The 23,701-nt window shown below is 53.9% G+C and overlaps 1 protein-coding gene across 3 annotated transcripts in view; it reads left to right on the top strand.

The window, feature by feature from the left end:
- Nucleotides 1-23,701, top strand: part of FANCI (FA complementation group I) — a 95,653-nt gene that overhangs the window by 781 nt on the left and 71,171 nt on the right. For all 3 annotated transcript variants that reach the window (XM_056571927.1, XM_056571928.1, XM_056571926.1), the window contains exons 2-3: nucleotides 18,751-18,852; nucleotides 22,893-22,965. In XM_056571927.1, coding sequence (XP_056427902.1) covers nucleotides 18,769-18,852; nucleotides 22,893-22,965 — 157 coding nt within the window. In that variant the 5' untranslated portion in view covers nucleotides 18,751-18,768. The remainder of the gene's footprint in view (nucleotides 1-18,750; nucleotides 18,853-22,892; nucleotides 22,966-23,701) is intronic.

Genomic DNA, 23,701 nt, shown 5'->3' with positions numbered 1-23,701 from the left:
CCCTTCACTAGTGCAGACCACCATGTAGATGGGGACCCCCGCCCCTTCACTAGTGCAGACCACCATGTAGATGGGGGACCCCCCAGGGGCGCCCCTTCACTAGTGCAGACCATCCCATGTAGATGGGACCCCCGCCCCTTCACTAGTGCAGACCACCATGTAGATGGGGACCCCCGCCCCTTCACTAGTGCAGACCACCATGTAGATGGGGGACCCCCGCCCCTTCACTAGTGCAGACCACCATGTAGATGGGGGACCCCCGCCCCTTCACTAGTGCAGACCACCATGTAGATGGGGACCCCCGCCCCTTCACTAGTGCAGACCACCATGTAGATGGGGACCCCCGCCCCTTCACTAGTGCAGACCACCATGTAGATGGGGACCCCCGCCCCTTCACTAGTGCAGACCACCATGTAGATGGGGACCCCCGCCCCTTCACTAGTGCAGACCACCATGTAGATGGGGACCCCCGCCCCTTCACTAGTGCAGACCACCATGTAGATGGGGACCCCCGCCCCTTCACTAGTGCAGACCACCATGTAGATGGGGACCCCCGCCCCTTCACTAGTGCAGACCACCATGTAGATGGGGACCCCCGCCCCTTCACTAGTGCAGACCACCATGTAGATGGGGACCCCCGCCCCTTCACTAGTGCAGACCACCATGTAGATGGGGACCCCCGCCCCTTCACTAGTGCAGACCACCATGTAGATGGGGACCCCCGCCCCTTCACTAGTGCAGACCACCATGTAGATGGGGACCCCCGCCCCTTCACTAGTGCAGACCACCATGTAGATGGGGACCCCCGCCCCTTCACTAGTGCAGACCACCATGTAGATGGGGACCCCCGCCCCTTCACTAGTGCAGACCACCATGTAGATGGGGACCCCCCGCCCCTTCACTAGTGCAGACCACCATGTAGATGGGGACCCCCGCCCCTTCACTAGTGCAGACCACCATGTAGATGGGGACCCCCGCCCCTTCACTAGTGCAGACCACCATGTAGATGGGGACCCCCGCCCCTTCACTAGTGCAGACCACCATGTAGATGGGGGACCCCCGCCCCTTCACTAGTGCAGACCACCATGTAGATGGGGACCCCCGCCCCTTCACTAGTGCAGACCACCATGTAGATGGGGACCCCCGCCCCTTCACTAGTGCAGACCACCATGTAGATGGGGACCCCCCGCCCCTTCACTAGTGCAGACCACCATGTAGATGGGGACCCCCGCCCCTTCACTAGTGCAGACCACCATGTAGATGGGGACCCCCGCCCCTTCACTAGTGCAGACCACCATGTAGATGGGGACCCCCGCCCCTTCACTAGTGCAGACCACCATGTAGATGGGGACCCCCGCCCCTTCACTAGTGCAGACCACCATGTAGATGGGGACCCCCGCCCCTTCACTAGTGCAGACCACCATGTAGATGGGGACCCCCGCCCCTTCACTAGTGCAGACCACCATGTAGATGGGGACCCCCGCCCCTTCACTAGTGCAGACCACCATGTAGATGGGGACCCCCGCCCCTTCACTAGTGCAGACCACCATGTAGATGGGGACCCCCGCCCCTTCACTAGTGCAGACCACCATGTAGATGGGGACCCCCGCCCCTTCACTAGTGCAGACCACCATGTAGATGGGGACCCCCGCCCCTTCACTAGTGCAGACCACCATGTAGATGGGGACCCCCGCCCCTTCACTAGTGCAGACCACCATGTAGATGGGGACCCCCGCCCCTTCACTAGTGCAGACCACCATGTAGATGGGGACCCCCGCCCCTTCACTAGTGCAGACCACCATGTAGATGGGGACCCCCGCCCCTTCACTAGTGCAGACCACCATGTAGATGGGGACCCCCGCCCCTTCACTAGTGCAGACCACCATGTAGATGGGGACCCCCGCCCCTTCACTAGTGCAGACCACCATGTAGATGGGGACCCCCGCCCCTTCACTAGTGCAGACCACCATGTAGATGGGGACCCCCGCCCCTTCACTAGTGCAGACCACCATGTAGATGGGGACCCCCGCCCCTTCACTAGTGCAGACCACCATGTAGATGGGGACCCCCGCCCCTTCACTAGTGCAGACCACCATGTAGATGGGGACCCCCGCCCCTTCACTAGTGCAGACCACCATGTAGATGGGGACCCCCGCCCCTTCACTAGTGCAGACCACCATGTAGATGGGGACCCCCGCCCCTTCACTAGTGCAGACCACCATGTAGATGGGGACCCCCGCCCCTTCACTAGTGCAGACCACCATGTAGATGGGGACCCCCGCCCCTTCACTAGTGCAGACCACCATGTAGATGGGGACCCCCGCCCCTTCACTAGTGCAGACCACCATGTAGATGGGGACCCCCGCCCCTTCACTAGTGCAGACCACCATGTAGATGGGGACCCCCGCCCCTTCACTAGTGCAGACCACCATGTAGATGGGGACCCCCGCCCCTTCACTAGTGCAGACCACCATGTAGATGGGGACCCCCGCCCCTTCACTAGTGCAGACCACCATGTAGATGGGGACCCCCGCCCCTTCACTAGTGCAGACCACCATGTAGATGGGGACCCCCGCCCCTTCACTAGTGCAGACCACCATGTAGATGGGGACCCCCGCCCCTTCACTAGTGCAGACCACCATGTAGATGGGGACCCCCGCCCCTTCACTAGTGCAGACCACCATGTAGATGGGGACCCCCGCCCCTTCACTAGTGCAGACCACCATGTAGATGGGGACCCCCGCCCCTTCACTAGTGCAGACCACCATGTAGATGGGGACCCCCGCCCCTTCACTAGTGCAGACCACCATGTAGATGGGGACCCCCCGCCCCTTCACTAGTGCAGACCACCATGTAGATGGGGACCCCCGCCCTCAGGCCACCTGATGACCCCGCCCCTTCACTAGTGCAGACCACCATGTAGATGGGGACCCCCGCCCCTTCACTAGTGCAGACCACCATGTAGATGGGGACCCCCGCCCCTTCACTAGTGCAGACCACCATGTAGATGGGGACCCCCGCCCCTTCACTAGTGCAGACCACCATGTAGATGGGGACCCCCGCCCCTTCACTAGTGCAGACCACCATGTAGATGGCGACCCCCGCCCCTTCACTAGTGCAGACCACCATGTAGATGGGGACCCCCGCCCCTTCACTAGTGCAGACCACCATGTAGATGGGGACCCCCGCCCCTTCACTAGTGCAGACCACCATGTAGATGGGGACCCCCGCCCCTTCACTAGTGCAGACCACCATGTAGATGGGGACCCCCGCCCCTTCACTAGTGCAGACCACCATGTAGATGGGGACCCCCGCCCCTTCACTAGTGCAGACCACCATGTAGATGGGGACCCCCGCCCCTTCACTAGTGCAGACCACCATGTAGATGGGGACCCCCGCCCCTTCACTAGTGCAGACCACCATGTAGATGGGGACCCCCGCCCCTTCACTAGTGCAGACCACCATGTAGATGGGGACCCCCGCCCCTTCACTAGTGCAGACCACCATGTAGATGGGGACCCCCGCCCCTTCACTAGTGCAGACCACCATGTAGATGGGGACCCCCGCCCCTTCACTAGTGCAGACCACCATGTAGATGGCGACCCTCCGCCCCTTCACTAGTGCAGACCACCATGTAGATGGGGACCCCCGCCCCTTCACTAGTGCAGACCACCATGTAGATGGGGACCCCCGCCCCTTCACTAGTGCAGACCACCATGTAGATGGGGACCCCCGCCCCTTCACTAGTGCAGACCACCATGTAGATGGGGACCCCCGCCCCCTTCACTAGTGCAGACCACCATGTAGATGGGGACCCCCGCCCCTTCACTAGTGCAGACCACCATGTAGATGGGGACCCCCGCCCATTCACTAGTGCAGACCACAATGTAGATGGGGACCCCCGCCCCTTCACTAGTGCAGACCACCATGTAGATGGGGACCCCCGCCCCTTCACTAGTGCAGACCACCATGTAGATGGGGATCCCCCGCCCCCTTCACTAGTGCAGACCACCATGTAGATGGAGACCCCCGCCCATTCACTAGTGCAGACCACCATGTAGATGGGGACCCCCGCCCCTTCACTAGTGCAGACCACCATGTAGATGGGGACCCCCGCCCCTTCACTAGTGCAGACCACCATGTAGATGGGGACCCCCGCCCCTTCACTAGTGCAGACCACCATGTAGATGGGGACCCCCGCCCCTTCACTAGTGCAGACCACCATGTAGATGGGGACCCCCGCCCCTTCACTAGTGCAGACCACCATGTAGATGGGGACCCCCGCCCCTTCACTAGTGCAGACCACCATGTAGATGGGGACCCCCGCCCATTCACTAGTGCAGACCACCATGTAGATGGGGGACCCCCGCCCCTTCACTAGTGCAGACCACCATGTAGATGGGGACCCTCCGCCCCTTCACTAGTGCAGACCACCATGTAGATGGGGACCCCCGCCCCTTCACTAGTGCAGACCACCATGTAGATGGCGACCCCCGCCCCTTCACTAGTGCAGACCACCATGTAGATGGGGACCCCCGCCCCTTCACTAGTGCAGACCACCATGTAGATGGCGACCCCCGCCCCTTCACTAGTGCAGACCACCATGTAGATGGGGGACCCCCGCCCCTTCACTAGTGCAGACCACCATGTAGATGGGGACCCCCCGCCCCTTCACTAGTGACAGACCACCATGTAGATGGGGACCCCCGCCCATTCACTAGTGCAGACCACCATGTAGATGGGGACCCCCGCCCCTTCACTAGTGCAGACCACCATGTAGATGGGGACCCCCGCCCCTTCACTAGTGCAGACCACCATGTAGATGGGGACCCCCGCCCCTTCACTAGTGCAGACCACCATGTAGATGGGGACCCCCGCCCCTTCACTAGTGCAGACCACCATGTAGATGGGGACCCCCGCCCCTTCACTAGTGCAGACCACCATGTAGATGGGGACCCCCGCCCCTTCACTAGTGCAGACCACCATGTAGATGGGGACCCCCCGCCCATTCACTAGTGCAGACCACCATGTAGATGGGGACCCCCGCCCCTTCACTAGTGCAGACCACCATGTAGATGGGGACCCTCGCCCCTTCACTAGTGCAGACCACCATGTAGATGGGGACCCCCGCCCCTTCACTAGTGCAGACCACCATGTAGATGGCGACCCCCGCCCCTTCACTAGTGCAGACCACCATGTAGATGGGGACCCCCGCCCCTTCACTAGTGCAGACCACCATGTAGATGGCGACCCCCGCCCCTTCACTAGTGCAGACCACCATGTAGATGGGGACCCCCGCCCCTTCACTAGTGCAGACCACCATGTAGATGGGGACCCCCGCCCCTTCACTAGTGCAGACCACCATGTAGATGGGGGACCCCCGCCCCTTCACTAGTGCAGACCACCATGTAGATGGGGACCCCCGCCCATTCACTAGTGCAGACCACCATGTAGATGGGGACCCCCGCCCCTTCACTAGTGCAGACCACCATGTAGATGGGGACCCTCGCCCCTTCACTAGTGCAGACCACCATGTAGATGGGGACCCCCGCCCCTTCACTAGTGCAGACCACCATGTAGATGGCGACCCCCGCCCCTTCACTAGTGCAGACCACCATGTAGATGGGGGACCCCCGCCCCTTCACTAGTGCAGACCACCATGTAGATGGGGACCCCCGCCCCTTCACTAGTGCAGACCACCATGTAGATGGGGACCCCCGCCCCTTCACTAGTGCAGACCACCATGTAGATGGCGACCTCCGCCCCTTCACTAGTGCAGACCACCATGTAGATGGGGACCCCCGCCCCTTCACTAGTGCAGACCACCATGTAGATGGGGACCCCCGCCCCTTCACTAGTGCAGACCACCATGTAGATGGGGACCCCCGCCCCTTCACTAGTGCAGACCACCATGTAGATGGGGACCCCCGCCCCTTCACTAGTGCAGACCACCATGTAGATGGGGACCCCCGCCCATTCACTAGTGCAGACCACAATGTAGATGGGGACCCCCGCCCCTTCACTAGTGCAGACCACAATGTAGATGGGGACCCCCGCCCATTCACTAGTGCAGACCACCATGTAGATGGGGATCCCCGCCCCTTCACTAGTGCAGACCACCATGTAGATGGAGACCCCCGCCCATTCACTAGTGCAGACCACCATGTAGATGGGGACCCTCGCCCCTTCACTAGTGCAGACCACCATGTAGATGGAGACCCCCGCCCCTTCACTAGTGCAGACCACCATGTAGATGGGGACCCCCGCCCCCTTCACTAGTGCAGACCACCATGTAGATGGGGACCCCCGCCCCTTCACTAGTGCAGACCACCATGTAGATGGGGACCCCCGCCCATTCACTAGTGCAGACCACCATGTAGATGGGGACCCCCGCCCCTTCACTAGTGCAGACCACCATGTAGATGGGGACCCCCGCCCCTTCACTAGTGCAGACCACCATGTAGATGGGGACCCCCGCCCCTTCACTAGTGCAGACCACCATGTAGATGGGGACCCCCGCCCCTTCACTAGTGCAGACCACCATGTAGATGGGGACCCCCGCCCCTTCACTAGTGCAGACCACCATGTAGATGGCGACCTCCGCCCCTTCACTAGTGCAGACCACCATGTAGATGGGGACCCCCGCCCCTTCACTAGTGCAGACCACCATGTAGATGGGGACCCCCGCCCCTTCACTAGTGCAGACCACCATGTAGATGGGGACCCCCGCCCCTTCACTAGTGCAGACCACCATGTAGATGGGGACCCCCGCCCCTTCACTAGTGCAGACCACCATGTAGATGGGGACCCCCGCCCCTTCACTAGTGCAGACCACCATGTAGATGGGGACCCCCGCCCCTTCACTAGTGCAGACCACCATGTAGATGGGGACCCCCGCCCCTTCACTAGTGCAGACCACCATGTAGATGGGGACCCCCGCCCCTTCACTAGTGCAGACCACCATGTAGATGGGGATCCCCCGCCCCTTCACTAGTGCAGACCACCATGTAGATGGAGACCCCCGCCCCTTCACTAGTGCAGACCACCATGTAGATGGGGACCCTCGCCCCTTCACTAGTGCAGACCACCATGTAGATGGGGACCCCCGCCCCTTCACTAGTGCAGACCACCATGTAGATGGGGACCCCCGCCCATTCACTAGTGCAGACCACCATGTAGATGGGGACCCCCGCCCCTTCACTAGTGCAGACCACCATGTAGATGGGGACCCCCGCCCCTTCACTAGTGCAGACCACCATGTAGATGGGGACCCCCGCCCCTTCACTAGTGCAGACCACCATGTAGATGGGGACCCCCGCCCCTTCACTAGTGCAGACCACCATGTAGATGGGGACCCCCGCCCCTTCACTAGTGCAGACCACCATGTAGATGGGGACCCCCGCCCCTTCACTAGTGCAGACCACCATGTAGATGGGGACCCCCCGCCCCTTCACTAGTGCAGACCACCATGTAGATGGGACCCCCGCCCCTTCACTAGTGCAGACCACCATGTAGATGGGGGACCCCCGCCCCTTCACTAGTGCAGACCACCATGTAGATGGGGACCCCCGCCCCTTCACTAGTGCAGACCACCATGTAGATGGGGACCCCCGCCCCTTCACTAGTGCAGACCACCATGTAGATGGGGACCCCCGCCCCTTCACTAGTGCAGACCACAATGTAGATGGGGACCCCCGCCCCTTCACTAGTGCAGACCACAATGTAGATGGGGACCCCCGCCCCTTCACTAGTGCAGACCACCATGTAGATGGGGACCCCCGCCCCTTCACTAGTGCAGACCACCATGTAGATGGAGACCCCCGCCCATTCACTAGTGCAGACCACCATGTAGATGGGGACCCCCGCCCCTTCACTAGTGCAGACCACCATGTAGATGGGGACCCCCGCCCCTTCACTAGTGCAGACCACCATGTAGATGGAGACCCCCGCCCCTTCACTAGTGCAGACCACCATGTAGATGGGGACCCCCGCCCATTCACTAGTGCAGACCACCATGTAGATGGGGACCCCCGCCCCTTCACTAGTGCAGACCACCATGTAGATGGGGACCCCCGCCCCTTCACTAGTGCAGACCACCATGTAGATGGGGACCCCCGCCCCTTCACTAGTGCAGACCACCATGTAGATGGAGACCCCCGCCCCTTCACTAGTGCAGACCACCATGTAGATGGGGACCCCCGCCCATTCACTAGTGCAGACCACCATGTAGATGGGGACCCCCGCCCCTTCACTAGTGCAGACCACCATGTAGATGGGGACCCCCGCCCCTTCACTAGTGCAGACCACCATGTAGATGGGGACCCCCGCCCCTTCACTAGTGCAGACCACCATGTAGATGGGGACCCCCGCCCCTTCACTAGTGCAGACCACCATGTAGATGGGGACCCCCGCCCCTTCACTAGTGCAGACCACCATGTAGATGGGGACCCCCGCCCCTTCACTAGTGCAGACCACCATGTAGATGGGGACCCCCGCCCATTCACTAGTGCAGACCACAATGTAGATGGGGACCCCCGCCCATTCACTAGTGCAGACCACAATGTAGATGGGGACCCCCGCCCCTTCACTAGTGCAGACCACAATGTAGATGGGGACCCCCGCCCCTTCACTAGTGCAGACCACCATGTAGATGGGGACCCCCGCCCCTTCACTAGTGCAGACCACCATGTAGATGGAGACCCCCGCCCATTCACTAGTGCAGACCACCATGTAGATGGGGACCCCCGCCCCTTCACTAGTGCAGACCACCATGTAGATGGAGACCCCCGCCCCTTCACTAGTGCAGACCACCATGTAGATGGGGACCCCCGCCCATTCACTAGTGCAGACCACCATGTAGATGGGGACCCCCGCCCCTTCACTAGTGCAGACCACCATGTAGATGGGGACCCCAGCCCCTTCACTAGTGCAGACCACCATGTAGATGGGGACCCCCGCCCCTTCACTAGTGCAGACCACCATGTAGATGGGGACCCCCGCCCCTTCACTAGTGCAGACCACCATGTAGATGGGGACCCCCGCCCCTTCACTAGTGCAGACCACCATGTAGATGGCGACCTCCGCCCCTTCACTAGTGCAGACCACCATGTAGATGGGGACCCCCGCCCCTTCACTAGTGCAGACCACCATGTAGATGGGGACCCCCGCCCCTTCACTAGTGCAGACCACCATGTAGATGGGGACCCCCGCCCCTTCACTAGTGCAGACCACCATGTAGATGGGGACCCCCGCCCCTTCACTAGTGCAGACCACCATGTAGATGGGGACCCCCGCCCCTTCACTAGTGCAGACCACCATGTAGATGGGGACCCCCGCCCATTCACTAGTGCAGACCACAATGTAGATGGGGACCCCCGCCCCTTCACTAGTGCAGACCACAATGTAGATGGGGACCCCCGCCCCTTCACTAGTGCAGACCACCATGTAGATGGGGATCCCCGCCCCTTCACTAGTGCAGACCACCATGTAGATGGAGACCCCCGCCCATTCACTAGTGCAGACCACCATGTAGATGGGGACCCTCGCCCCTTCACTAGTGCAGACCACCATGTAGATGGAGACCCCCGCCCCTTCACTAGTGCAGACCACCATGTAGATGGGGACCCCCGCCCATTCACTAGTGCAGACCACCATGTAGATGGGGACCCCCGCCCCTTCACTAGTGCAGACCACCATGTAGATGGGGACCCCCGCCCCTTCACTAGTGCAGACCACCATGTAGATGGGGACCCCCGCCCCTTCACTAGTGCAGACCACCATGTAGATGGGGACCCCCGCCCCTTCACTAGTGCAGACCACCATGTAGATGGCGACCCCCGCCCCTTCACTAGTGCAGACCACCATGTAGATGGGGACCCCCGCCCCTTCACTAGTGCAGACCACCATGTAGATGGGACCCCCGCCCCTTCACTAGTGCAGACCACCATGTAGATGGGGACCCCCGCCCCTTCACTAGTGCAGACCACCATGTAGATGGGGACCCCCGCCCATTCACTAGTGCAGACCACCATGTAGATGGGGACCCCCGCCCCTTCACTAGTGCAGACCACCATGTAGATGGGGACCCCCGCCCCTTCACTAGTGCAGACCACCATGTAGATGGGGACCCCCGCCCCTTCACTAGTGCAGACCACAATGTAGATGGGGACCCCCGCCCCTTCACTAGTGCAGACCACAATGTAGATGGGGACCCCCGCCCCTTCACTAGTGCAGACCACCATGTAGATGGGGACCCCCGCCCCTTCACTAGTGCAGACCACCATGTAGATGGAGACCCCCGCCCATTCACTAGTGCAGACCACCATGTAGATGGGGACCCTCGCCCCTTCACTAGTGCAGACCACCATGTAGATGGGGACCCTCGCCCCTTCACTAGTGCAGACCACCATGTAGATGGGGACCCCCGCCCCTTCACTAGTGCAGACCACCATGTAGATGGGGACCCCCGCCCATTCACTAGTGCAGACCACCATGTAGATGGGGACCCCCGCCCCTTCACTAGTGCAGACCACCATGTAGATGGGGACCCCCGCCCCTTCACTAGTGCAGACCACCATGTAGATGGGGACCCTCGCCCCTTCACTAGTGCAGACCACCATGTAGATGGAGACCCCCGCCCCTTCACTAGTGCAGACCACCATGTAGATGGGGACCCCCGCCCATTCACTAGTGCAGACCACCATGTAGATGGGGACCCCCGCCCCTTCACTAGTGCACACCACCATGTAGATGGGGACCCCCGCCCCTTCACTAGTGCAGACCACCATGTAGATGGGGACCCCCGCCCCTTCACTAGTGCAGACCACCATGTAGATGGGAACCCCCGCCCCTTCACTAGTGCAGACCACCATGTAGATGGGGACCCCCGCCCCTTCACTAGTGCAGACCACCATGTAGATGGGGACCCCCGCTCCTTCACTAGTGCAGACCACCATGTAGATGGGGACCCCCGCCCCTTCACTAGTGCAGACCACCATGTAGATGGGGACCCTCGCCCCTTCACTAGTGCAGACCACCATGTAGATGGAGACCCCCGCCCCTTCACTAGTGCAGACCACCATGTAGATGGGGACCCCCGCCCATTCACTAGTGCAGACCACCATGTAGATGGGGACCCCCGCCCCTTCACTAGTGCAGACCACCATGTAGATGGGGACCCCCGCCCCTTCACTAGTGCAGACCACCATGTAGATGGGGACCCCCGCCCCTTCACTAGTGCAGACCACCATGTAGATGGGAACCCCCGCCCCTTCACTAGTGCAGACCACCATGTAGATGGGGACCCCCGCCCCTTCACTAGTGCAGACCACCATGTAGATGGGGACTTCCGCTCCTTCACTAGTGCAGACCACCATGTAGATGGGGACCCCCGCTCCTTCACTAGTGCAGACCACAATGTAGTCAGGGACCCCCCTTCACTGGTGCAGACCACCATGTAGTCAGGGACCTCCCCTTCACTAGTGCAGACCACCATGTAGTCAGGGACCGCATCCTTCACTAGTTCATACCACATGTAGTCAGGGACTTCCCCTTCACTAGTGCAGACCACCATGTAGTCAGGGACTGCCTCCTTCACTAGGGCCGACCATCATGTATTCACCGCTCCCGTCACTAGTGCAGACCACCATGTATTCAGGGACCGCCTCTTTCACTAGTTCATACCAGATGTAGTCAGGGACTGCCTCCTTCACTAGTGCAGACCACCATGTATTCAGGGACCGCCCCTTCACTAGAGCAGACCACCATGTAGTAAGGTACCACCCCTGCTCACTAGTGAAGACCTTTATATAGTCAGGGACTGCTGTTGCTCACTAGTGCAGACCACCATGTATTCAGGGACCGCCTCCTTCACTAGTGCAGACCACCATGTATTCAGGGACCTCCCCTTCACTAGTTCATACCACATGTAGTCAGGGACCTCCCCTTCACTAGTGCAGACCACCATGTATTTACTGCCCCCGTCACTAGTGCAGACCACCATGTAGTCAGGGACCGCCTCTTTCACTAGTGCAAGCCATCATGTAGTCAGGGACCGCCCCATTTACTGTTCTGACCCCTCGCTTTGCAGCACTGAAAACAAACCACCATGTAGTCAGTGACCACCCTTAGTCACTGTCCTGACACCTCACCCTGCAGTGCTGAGTAAAGACCACCATGTAGTCAGCGACCACCCTTAGTCACTGTCCTGACACCTCACCCTGCAGTGCTGAATAAAGACCACCATGTAGTCAGGGACCACCCTTAGTCACTGTCCTGACACCTCACCCTGCAGTGCTGAGTAAAGACCACCATGTAGTCAGGGACCACCCTTAGTCACTGTCCTGACACCTCACCCTGCAGTGCTGAGTAAAGACCACCATGTAGTCAGGGACCACCCTTGCTCACTGTGCTAACACATGATTTTGCACATAGACCATCGGGTACCCAGAATATGGTGCGGAGTGCACACCATTAGATAGTCAGGGACCGCCCTCCCAATGTCCGCAATAAGAGAGAGGGGTCATTGATATACCTTTTAAAAGGGTTATCCCAAGATAAGTTGTTACCTATCCTCCGGAGTCATAAGTATCTGGTTAGTGGGGGTCTGACTGCTGGGACCCCTACTGTCTGGAATGGAGGTCCCCTGTGTTAATTAAATGGACCAGGGGTGTGTAGGCTCCCTCTCTTCTCCATTCACCGTCTATGGTACTGGGGTAGATCAGCTATAACAAGTGAGTGGAGTCATGAGCGAACATAGGGGACCTTCTCATGACTGATGGGGGGCATAGCTGCCACACTGATTCTTCATATGCTGCTTTTAATACAAAGTAGGTTGGAATAAAATGCACCAAATTTAAGGCCTCTTAACCCCTTAAGGACCCAGCCATTTTCACCTTAAGGACCAGAGCATTTTTTGCACATCTGACCACTGTCACTTTAACCCCTTAAGGACGCAGGGTTTTTCGGTTTTTGCACTTTCGTTTTTTCTTCCTTACCTTTTAAAAATCATAACCCTTTCAATTTTGCACCTAAAAATCCATATTATGGCTTATTTTTTGCGCCACCAATTCTACTTTGCAGTGACGTCAGTCATTTTACCCAAAAATCTACAGCGAAACGGAAAAAAAAATCATTGTGCGACGAAATTTAAGGAAAAACACAATTTTGAAAGTTTTGGGGGCTTCTGTTTCTATGCAGTAAATTTTTCAGTAAAAATTACACCTTATCATTATTCTGTAGGTCCATACGATTAAAATGATACCCCACTTATATCGGTTTGATTTTGTCGCACTTCTGGAAAAAATCATAACTACATGCACGTAAATTTATACGTTTAAAATTGTAATTTTCTGACACCTATAACTTTTTTATTTTTCTGCGTATGGGGCGGTATGATGGCTCAATATTTGCGCCGTGATCTGACGTTTTTAGCGGTACCATTTTTGTATTGATTGGACCTTTTGATCGCTTTTTATTCATTTTTTCATGATATAAAAAACTACCAAAAATATGTTATTTTGGACTTTTGAATTTTTTTTGCGCGTACGCCATTGACCATGCGGTTTAATGAATGATATATTTTTATAGTTTGGACATTTACGCACGCGGCGATACCACATATGTTTATATTTATTTTGATTTACATGTTTTTTTGTTTTTTTTATGGGAAAAGGGGGGCGATTTTAGCTTTTATTAAGGAAAGGGTTAAATCACATTTATTAACTTTTTTTTACACTTTTTTTTGCAGTGTTATAGCTCCCATAGGGGGCTATAACATTGCATACACTGATTGCCAGCAATGTTCGCTGCAAAGCCATAGCTTTGCATTGATCAGTGTTATCGGTGGTCAATCGCTCAAGTCTGAATCTCAGGCTTGGAGCAATCAATCGCCGAAGGGAAATGCCGGAGGATGGTAAGAGGACCTCCGCTCGTGTCCCAGCTGATCAGTACACTGCATTTTCACTGCAGTGTTCCCGATCAGCCGGGCAGCTTTCACTTTCATTTTAGTCGCGGCTTTCAACTTTGAACACCGCGTCTAAAGGGTTAATAGCGCGCGGCACCGCGATCGCTGCCGCGCACTATTTGCCCTGGGTCCCGGCTTCAGATACATGCCGGGACCGACCCGATATGAAGCGGGGTCACCGCGTGACCTTGCGTTATATCGCGGGAGCCAGCCAAGGATGTAAATAGACGTCCTTGGTCATTAAGGGGTTAAGCATTAAAAACTCTGGGATGCTTTTACTTTTCATTCTGATAGTCTAAGATAGTTTTTTCGTGACATATTCTACTTTATGTTGGTGGTAAATTTTCGTCGATGCTTGCATCATTTCTTGGTGAAAAATTCCAAAATTATACATTGATTCACATATACAACATGTCTACTTATCTATGTTTGCATCATAAAGTTGACATGTTTTTACTTTTGGAAGACACCAGAGGGCTTCAAAGTTCAGCAGCAATTTTCCAATTTTTCACAACATTTTCAAAATCGGAATTTTTCAGGGACCAGTTCAGTTTTGAAGTTGATTTGAAGGGCCTTCATATTAGAAATACCCCATAAATGACCCCATTATAAAAACTGCACCCCCAAAGTATTCAAAATTACATTCAGTAAGTATGTTAACCCTCTAGGTGTTTCACAGGAATAGCAGCAAATTGAAGCAGAAAATTCTAAATTTTTTTTACACTCGCATGTTCTTGTAGACCCAGTTTTTGAATTTTTACAAGGGGTATAAGGAGAGAAATCACCCTAAAATTTGTAACCCAATTTCTCTTGAGTAAGGAAATACCTCATATGTGTATGTCAAGTGCTCTGTGGGTGCACTAGAGGGCTCAAAAGGGAAGGAGCGACAGTGGGATTTTGAAGAGTGACTTTTTCTGAAATGGTTTTTGGGGGGCATGTCACATTTAGGAAGTCCTATGGTGCCAGAACAGCAAAAAAATAAACCACATGGCATACTATTTTGGAAACTACACCTCTCAAGGAACATAACAAGGGGTACAGTGAGCCGTAACACCCCACATGTGTTTGACATTTTTTTCACTAAAAGGCATTTTTCCCAAAATTTTACATTTTTACAAGGGGTAATAGGAGAAAATGTCCCCCCAAATTTTTAACCCTATTTCATGAAATGCCCCATGTGTGGACGTCAAGTGCTCTGCTGGCGCACTACAATGCTCAGAAGAGAAGGAGCGCCATTGAGCTTTTGGAGAAAGAATTTGGTTGGAATAGAAGTCAAGGGCCTTTTGCGTTTACAAAGCCCATCGTGGTGCCAGAACAGTGGACTCCCCCCCCCCCCCCCCCACATGTGACCCCATTTTGGAAACTACACCCCTCACAGAATATAATAAGGGATGCAGTGAGCATTTACACCCCACTAACGTTTGACAGATATTTGGAACAGTGGGCTGTGCAAATGAAAAATAAAAATGTTTATTTTCACGGACCACTGTTCCAAAAATGTATCAGACACCTGTGGGGCGTAAATGCTCACTGTACCCTTTATTACATTACGTGAAGGGTGTAGTTTCCAAAATGGGGTCACATGTGTGACGGACTGACTCAGCCAAAAGTGACTTCTCCTTCCGGATGACAAGCCCCCAGCATATCACAGGCAATATCCCCAGGCAGAACTAGAGATTATTGCATCCTTGTACCCAAAGAACCAGGCAACACCAGTCTTCAGGTATAAAATCAGAACTCTTTATTGTGGAACAAGTGTCTTCTATAGGAAGGACATCACAGGGGGAAGGGTCAGTAAAGACAATACAGGTGGCAGCGAGTCTGGGAGATAATCCAATAAAAATAGCTCTCCCTATACAGTGCCTTGAGTGCAAAAGGTGGAGGTGTGCAGAAGTCGGACTGTGTGCAAAAATTGTATTGTGTAAAGGAGGTGGACCGTGTGCAAAAGGTAGACCATGTGCAAAAAGGTGTATTGTGCACAGAAAGTGGACCGTGTGCAGAAAGTGTATGAAAACAGTAAATAAAAGTATTTTAACTCTGAGCTTTATGTCACTGGACAACATCAACAGAGGGGTACAAATAGCGGTGTCCCAAAGTCCATCCAAGTAGGTAGGGTGACTCTAGGATCAGTCACAGGGGGGTCCATTGTTCTGGCACTATGGGGGGCTTTGTAAACACACAAGGCCCCTGACTTTCCAACCAAATTCTTTCTCCAAAAGCTCAATGGTGCTCCTTCTCTTCTGAGCATTGTTGTACGCCCGCAGTGCACTTGACGTCCACACGTCCTATTTTCCCTTGTGAAAATGAAACATTTTGGGTAACACCAGCATTTTAGTTAAAAATATATATATTTTTTCATTTTTCCATCTAAATTTTACGAAAATTCGTCAAACACCTGTGCGGTGTTAGGGCTCACTATACCCCTTGTTACGTTCTGTGTGGGGTGTAGTTTCCAAAATGGGGTCACACATGGGTATTTATTTTTAGTTTATGTAAGAACCACTGTATAATCAGCTACTCCTGTGCAAATCACCAATTTAGGCCTCCAATGAACATAGTGCGCTCTCACTCCTGAGCCTTGTTGTTCGTCCGCAGAGCATTTTACGCCCACATATGGGTCATTTCCGTACTCAGGAGAAAATGTAGTTACCAATTTTTTTTCCCTTTTACTTAAATAAAAAGTATGGGGAAACACCAGCATGTTAGTGTAAAATGTTTTATTTTTTTACACTAACAGGCTGGTGTAGACCCAAACTTTTCCTTTTCATAAGGGGTAAAAGGAGAAAAATGCTCCCAAAATTTGTAACGCAAATGCTCCTGAGTACGGAAATACCCCATATGTGGCCCTAAACTGTTTCCTTGAAATACGACAGGGCTCCGAAGTGAGAGAGCGCCATGCGCATTTGAGGACTTAATTAGGGATTGCATAGGGGTGGACATAGGGGTATTCTACGCTAGTGATTCCCAAACAGGGTGCCTCCAGCTGTTGCTAAATTCCCAGCATGCCTGGACAGTCAGTGGCTGTCTGGAAATGCTGGGAGTTGTTGTTTTGCAACAACTGGAGGCTCTGTTTTGGAAACACTGCCGTTTGATACATTTTTAATTATTATTTTGTGCTAGTGTAGTGTTTTTAGGATACGGTACATTCGCAGTGGCTGGGGTTTACGGTGAGTTTCCCGCTAGGAGTTTGCACTGCGGTGGAAAATTTGCTGCAGTTCAAACTTGAAACAGGAAATTCACAGTAAACCCGCCCGTGTGAATGTACCCTGTACATTCACATGGGGGGGGGGGGGGGGGGGGGCAAACCTCCAGCTGTTGCAAAAACTACAACTCCCAGCATGCACTGACAGACCGTGCATGCTGGGAGTTGTACTTCTGCAACAGCTGGAGGCACACTGGTTGGAAAACCTTCAGTTAGGTTCTGTTACCTAACTCAGTATTTTCCAAACAGTGTGCCTCCAGCTGTTGCAATACTACAACTCCTAGCATGTACTGATCGCCAAAGGGCATGCTGGGAGATGTAGTTATGCAACAGATGGAGGTACGCAGCTACAACTCCAAGCATGGCGTGCATGATTTAAAAGGCCACGGTTTAGAAACCACTGCACAGTGATCTACAAACTGTGGCCCTCCAGATGTTGCAAAACTACAAATCCCAGCATTCCCCCACAGAAAACTGCTGTGTGGGCATGCTGGGAGTTGTAGTTTTGCAACATCTTGAGGGCTACAGTTTAGAGACAACTGTATAGTGTTCTCCAAACTGTAGCCCTCCAGATGTTGCTAGGCAACAACTCACCGGCTTCCGTAGGATCGCTCACCAGGGAGCCACATGTCATTGCCGCCCGCCGCTGATCGCCGATGGTAAGTGACCTCCGGCGCAGGTCACCACCGGTTCTCCCGCTCTGCCCGGACAACAGTCGGTGGGCAGAGCGGGGAACCGAACTTTAACCCCCGATCTGCTATTGGTCGGTCTCTTCATCCGACCAATAGCAGGTATAGGAGGGGTGGCACACCTGCCACCTCACTCCTATTCCTTCAGGGGCATAGGGGGTGTCTTGGACACCCCCGATCCCCCTTATTTTCCGGGAGACCCGTATGACCCGGAATCGCTGCAGATTTGCAGTGATCGCCGACATGTGGGGTCTCAGGACCCCCCCCCCCCCAGGGGTTTGCACGGGATGTCTACTGGATGATTTCAACAGACATCCCGATCCGGTCCCCACCCGGTGCGCGGCGGGGACCGGAATTCCCATTGGCGTACAGGTACACCCTGGGTCCTTAAGTACCAAAGAGCCAGGGCTTACCCATATGCCCTGGGTGCTTAAGGGGTTTAATAGATTAGCACATCTTTTGATTGTCTGTGTGCCAGAATAAAATTTATGGCAGCTATGAGCACCTGAAAGTTTGCTCCATGAATGATGCCAGTTTCTGACATATGGTAAGAGAAATCTGCAGGGTGCCATACCTCATGTTAAACCCTTCAGACTTCTATATCCCTTTTACATAGCTGACGGATACAGGTAAATGGATGAGTGTATATAACTACATCTGCCTGACAGGATGGGCAGGGTACGGTATTCCATACTGGGTCACCTCAAGTAAACTGCCCCTCCACTGCCTCTGTATATACCATTTGCTGTTGTTCACTCCATCCAGTTAGGTTTTCAGAGTTTCTTGCACTCAGAATAAAAGTCTTTTACACTATTTTGCCAACCCCCAACCCCTTCCCCCGCCCAGGCTTTATCCGTGTAGGTCTTTTTTAGTAAATAGTTACATCTCTTTTTCAGGGTTTTTTCTATACCAAGATGGACCAGAAAATACTCTCTCTCTCTTCCGAGAAGAAAACAGAAGGACTTCAGAGTTACCTCCATACTGTTAAAGATGCTGAGGTGAATGAAGAATACGGACAGACTGCTTTGACATCATTCCTATGCCTAAACATTTTTAAACATGGCAGTGAACTGGGATTGGAGGCTTTAAATAGGGTGTTTTTATTTTTTTAAGGGAAATTGACAGCATGGTCACCCACACTATCCTGAGCCATTCAGGAGACATTAGTCTTGTTGCTAGTATATTCTCTCCTTATCTGCTCTCCAGGCAGCTGCTGCTGTATGTATAATGCTTTTACCTGCCCATTTTGGCTAGTAACCCCACCCCCTTTCTGGCAATAACTCCGCCCCTCTATACATATTCATCACTCTTCCTCATCAGGTCCATACAGGGGGCGAAATTATTTGCAGAAACCGGCAGAGTTATCTCCGAAGCTGGCGGAAGAAAGCATTACACATGCAGCAGCTCCTCCAGTGCACATAAGAAGCAATGACCATATTAGCAACAAGATGAATTAGGGCTGGGCAGTATGACCATAAAGCATATCACGGTATTTTTGCAAGTTATGGCGGTTCCACGGTATTTAACGCTATCTCCTCCCCCCCCCCCCCCCCCCCCCCCGAGGAACTAATCATATATGACCCCCAGGCGCTGCTATATTTCTCTAGCCCCCCCCCCTCTCCTCCAGGCTGCGGTGCTTTAAATGAATGACTTGCGGGCCGCCGGCGCTTTAAATGAATGAGAGGCTGGCCGCGGCGCTGAAAACGATTAAAGGAAAACTGTCAGATATGGTCTCCCGCACAATTTCTCACGCTGATTAAAACGAGCCCTACCTTGCCCGGATCCGCCCGGCCGTTCGTCCGCAATCGTAGTTTTATTATATGTGCAAATCTGTCTGTAACTGGCACGGACGGGGCTTCTGCAGGTTAACTGGCACAGACGTCAGCGCCGCTTATGAATATTCATCTCCCCTCCCTCCAGTTCTCCCTCTCTTCGCCGCTCCTAACTAGAGGGAGGGGGGATGAATATTCATAAGCGGTGCTGACGTCAATGCCAGTTAACCTGCAGAAGCCCCACCCGTGCCAGTTACAGCAAGATATACACATAGAATAAAACTACAATTGCGGGCGAACGGCAGGGCAGATCCGGGCAAGGTGGGGCTCGTTTTTAATCAGTACCTGTGAATAGTGCAAGAGAAAATATCTGACAATTTTCTTTTAAGTTGCTTGCCAGAAGCAGTCACCTCCCCCTGCAAGTGCTAAAAGCCAGGCTTTTAGCGCTTGCACGGGGAGGTGACCGCTTGCCGATGGCCCGCAAGTCATTCATTTAAAGCACTGCGGCCCGCAACTTAATCATTTAAAGAGCCGCGGCTGCAAGTCATCTAAAAGCGCCGCGGCCTGCAACTTAATCATTTAAAGCGCCGCCGCAACTCATCTGCAGGTAATTAATTCATTCGAGGGGGTGGGGCCCGACGGGTATTGTGGTATGGGAAAAATTCATATCGTGCAGGGAAAACATTTCGGTATTCGGTATGAATCGGTATACCGCCCAGCACTAAGATTAATATCTCCCGAATGACAACACCGATTTTTACCTGGTAAGAAGTGTTAGAAACGGTCATCTGCAAGTGTGTTCATTATACAATCCCTATAGATAGTGGGCCCCCATTTAAACAGCAGCAGCCCCCCCTTTAGACAGCAGCAGGGGCCCCCCTTTAGACAGCAGCAGGGGCCCCCCTTTAGACAGCAGCAGGGGCCCCCCTTTAGACAGCAGCAGGGGCCCCCCTTTAGACAGCAGCAGGGGCCCCCCTTTAGACAGCAGCAGGGGCCCCCCTTTAGACAGCAGCAGGGCCCCCCTCTTTAGACAGCAGCAGGGCCCCCCCCTTTAGACAGCAGCAGGGCCCCCCCCTTTAGACAGCAGCAGGGCCCCCCCTTTAGACAGCAGCAGGCCCCCCCCCTTTAGACAGCAGCAGGCCCCCCCCCCTTTAGACAGCAGCAGGGCCCCCTCCCTTTAGACAGCAGCAGGGCCCCCTCCCTTTAGACAGCAGCAGGGCCCCCTCCCTTTAGACAGCAGCAGGGCCCCCTCCCTTTAGACAGCAGCAGGGCCCCCTCCCTTTAGACAGCAGCAGGGCCCCCTCCCTTTAGACAGCAGCAGGGCCCCCTGCCTTTAGACAGCAGCAGGGCCCCCTGCCTTTAGACAGCAGCAGGGCCCCCTCCCTTTAGACAGCAGCAGGGCCCCCTCCCTTTAGACAGCAGCAGGGCCCCCTCCCTTTAGACAGCAGCAGGGCCCCCTCCCTTTAGACAGCAGCAGGGCCCCCTCCCTTTAGACAGCAGCAGGGCCCCCTCCCTTTAGACAGCAGCAGGGCCCCCTCCCTTTAGACAGCAGCAGGGCCCCCTCCCTTTAGACAGCAGCAGGGCCCCCCCCTTTAGACAGCAGCAGCCCCCCCCCCTTTAGACAGCAGCAGCCCCCCCTAGTTTAGACAGCAGCAGGGCCCCCTCCTTTTAGACAGCAGCAGGGCCCCCTCCTTTTAGACAGCAGCAGGGCCCCCTCCCTTTAGACAGCAGCAGGGCCCCCTCCCTTTAGACAGCAGCAGGGCCCCCTCCCTTTAGACAGCAGCAGGGCCCCCTCCCTTTAGACAGCAGCAGGGCCCCCCCCATTAGACAGCAGCAGCCCCCCCCCTTTAGACAGCAGCAGGCCCCCCCCCTTTAGACAGCAGCAGGCCCCCCCACCTTACACAGTAGCAGCCCCCCCCCCCTTTAGACAGCATCAGGGCCCCCCTTTAGACAGCAGCAGGGCCCCCCCGCTTAGACATTAGTAGCAGCCCCCTCCTTGCAGGCAGCTCACCTCCTCGGGTCGGGTGCTGGTGCTGCCGCTCTGCTGCCCCGTCCTCCGGTCCGCATCGTGTCGTCCTATGGAGGAGCATGTGACATACACGTCACTCTGCTTCCTGCGTAGTGTTACGCTGGGCGCAGGGGAGGAGGCGGAGTGACGTGTGTCACATGCTCCTCCATGGAACACTATGATGCGGACAGGAGGATGGAAGAACGGGGCAGCAGAGCGGCAAATGGTATCGGGGACTCGTTTACAAATGGCTAGTATCTGCCCCGATACCAGTATCGGTATCCGGACATCCCTAGTAATTATATAAATATATTGATGTATGTGTTTTATTTTTTCATTTAATTTTTTCATAAATTTTTATTTTTTCTAAAAAAAAAATTCTTTTTTTTATTCATTTATTATTTCTTTGATGTTTATGTTTTTTATTTATATATGTATATTTATTAATTAATATTCATGTACTTTAATTATTTGCACTTTTTTGTATATATACGTTGTAATATTGTATTTTATCAGTCTGTAAGGGGTTACAGACTGATAAAATACAATATTACAACGTATATATACAAAAAAGTGCAAATAATTAAAGTTACCTCTCTTCTTGCCCACATAGTAAGCTGCCGGCAGGAGGATGTAAGCGTACCCCAGCAGGCGCTATGTCACTGATGCCTGCTGGGGGGACTGCTTCCGCCCTCACTTCGTCGAGGAGAGCAGCGGAATTACACTGGCCTGAAGAAGGTGAGACCGCTCTGATCCTCATTGCCTCCAGCCGTACAGCCCGCTGTCCGCTCCCAGTGCCCACGGCTAGTGAGCAGAGAGCAGAGGTCACAGCCGCAGGGACTGTCAGCTAACAGCATGGCTGACAGCCGCGGAAGAGTGCAGGGCTGGAGCTGTGTGGCTGAAGGAAGCGGAGATGCGAGCGACACCGCCGGGGGAAAGGTGGGGGGGGGGGGGGGGGGGGGTCTGGTGCGAGTGAGCCTGGATTTACAGAGGTGTAGGATACTGTACGTGTGAATGTGGAAATTATGCTTAAAACAAGACATTCTGCATATCCTGCGCAATTCCCACTGTTCTCAGCACAGAGTACAGAAATTTGAAATAAAATCTATTGTAAAGTGACGTGGTACCTATTCCACTGTGTAAACCCTATAACTACAATTTCATTGTTCCTCAGATACAAATTTTATGAATATTCATGATCAGAGATTGAGGCCTTCATGTAAATTCAATTCAGTACAATATCTTCTATGTATTTCAGCTTGTAAAGCTTATCACTAAACATGCAATTAATGGAAAAGAAACTGGAGCTCTTTTACGTGGGATTTTTAAAGGTTAGTGTCCTAAAATGTTTTTGTTGCAATATTACTATATTTTTCAAGTATATAAAAACTTTTTTTTAATATTAGAAGGGGTAGTGCTTTCTCCGGCATGGTGTTTTGCATGCCGTATTGTTGTCTGGTTCTTGCCTCTGTGATGCAATGGTTAGCAGTCCATTGCTCCCCACACACACACACACCCTCAGTCTCTCACTTCTTCCCTTGACTCCAGCCTTCCACCACCCTGGCATCCTCATTACAGCAAAAAGGGGTCTTGCTAGATTTACAGATTATCTGTCCCACAGATTGGTGTGGGACAGAGCACGGTGACTGAACAAGGAGTTAAAGTATAATCACCGTACATATTACCATCAAACTGTAACTGACCAAATCCAATATACGGAGACCATTATTACCAATAATACCAGTATACAGGGAGGAATATTATCACCATACATATTACCATCATACTGTTACTGACAAAATCCTGTTTACAGAGACCTATATTCTCAATAACACCAGTATAAAAGGAGAATATTATCACCATACATATCACCATTATACTGTTACTGACCAAATCCTCTATACTGAGAATTTTTTTTCAATAATACCAATATATTGGGAGAAATATTAAAACCATACATATCACCATCATACTATCACTGACCAAATCCTGTATACTGAGACCAAATAAATATACCCTCCATACGACAATATAGTTGTTAGAGATGAGCAAAGTTACAGTAATTCG

This window comes from Hyla sarda, chromosome 4 (genome assembly GCF_029499605.1).
Source record: "Hyla sarda isolate aHylSar1 chromosome 4, aHylSar1.hap1, whole genome shotgun sequence".
In the NCBI taxonomy this organism is placed as follows: Eukaryota; Metazoa; Chordata; class Amphibia; order Anura; family Hylidae; genus Hyla; species Hyla sarda.
The sequence above is the reverse complement of the archived record's forward strand: the minus strand, read 5'-3'. Positions and strand labels throughout refer to the sequence as shown.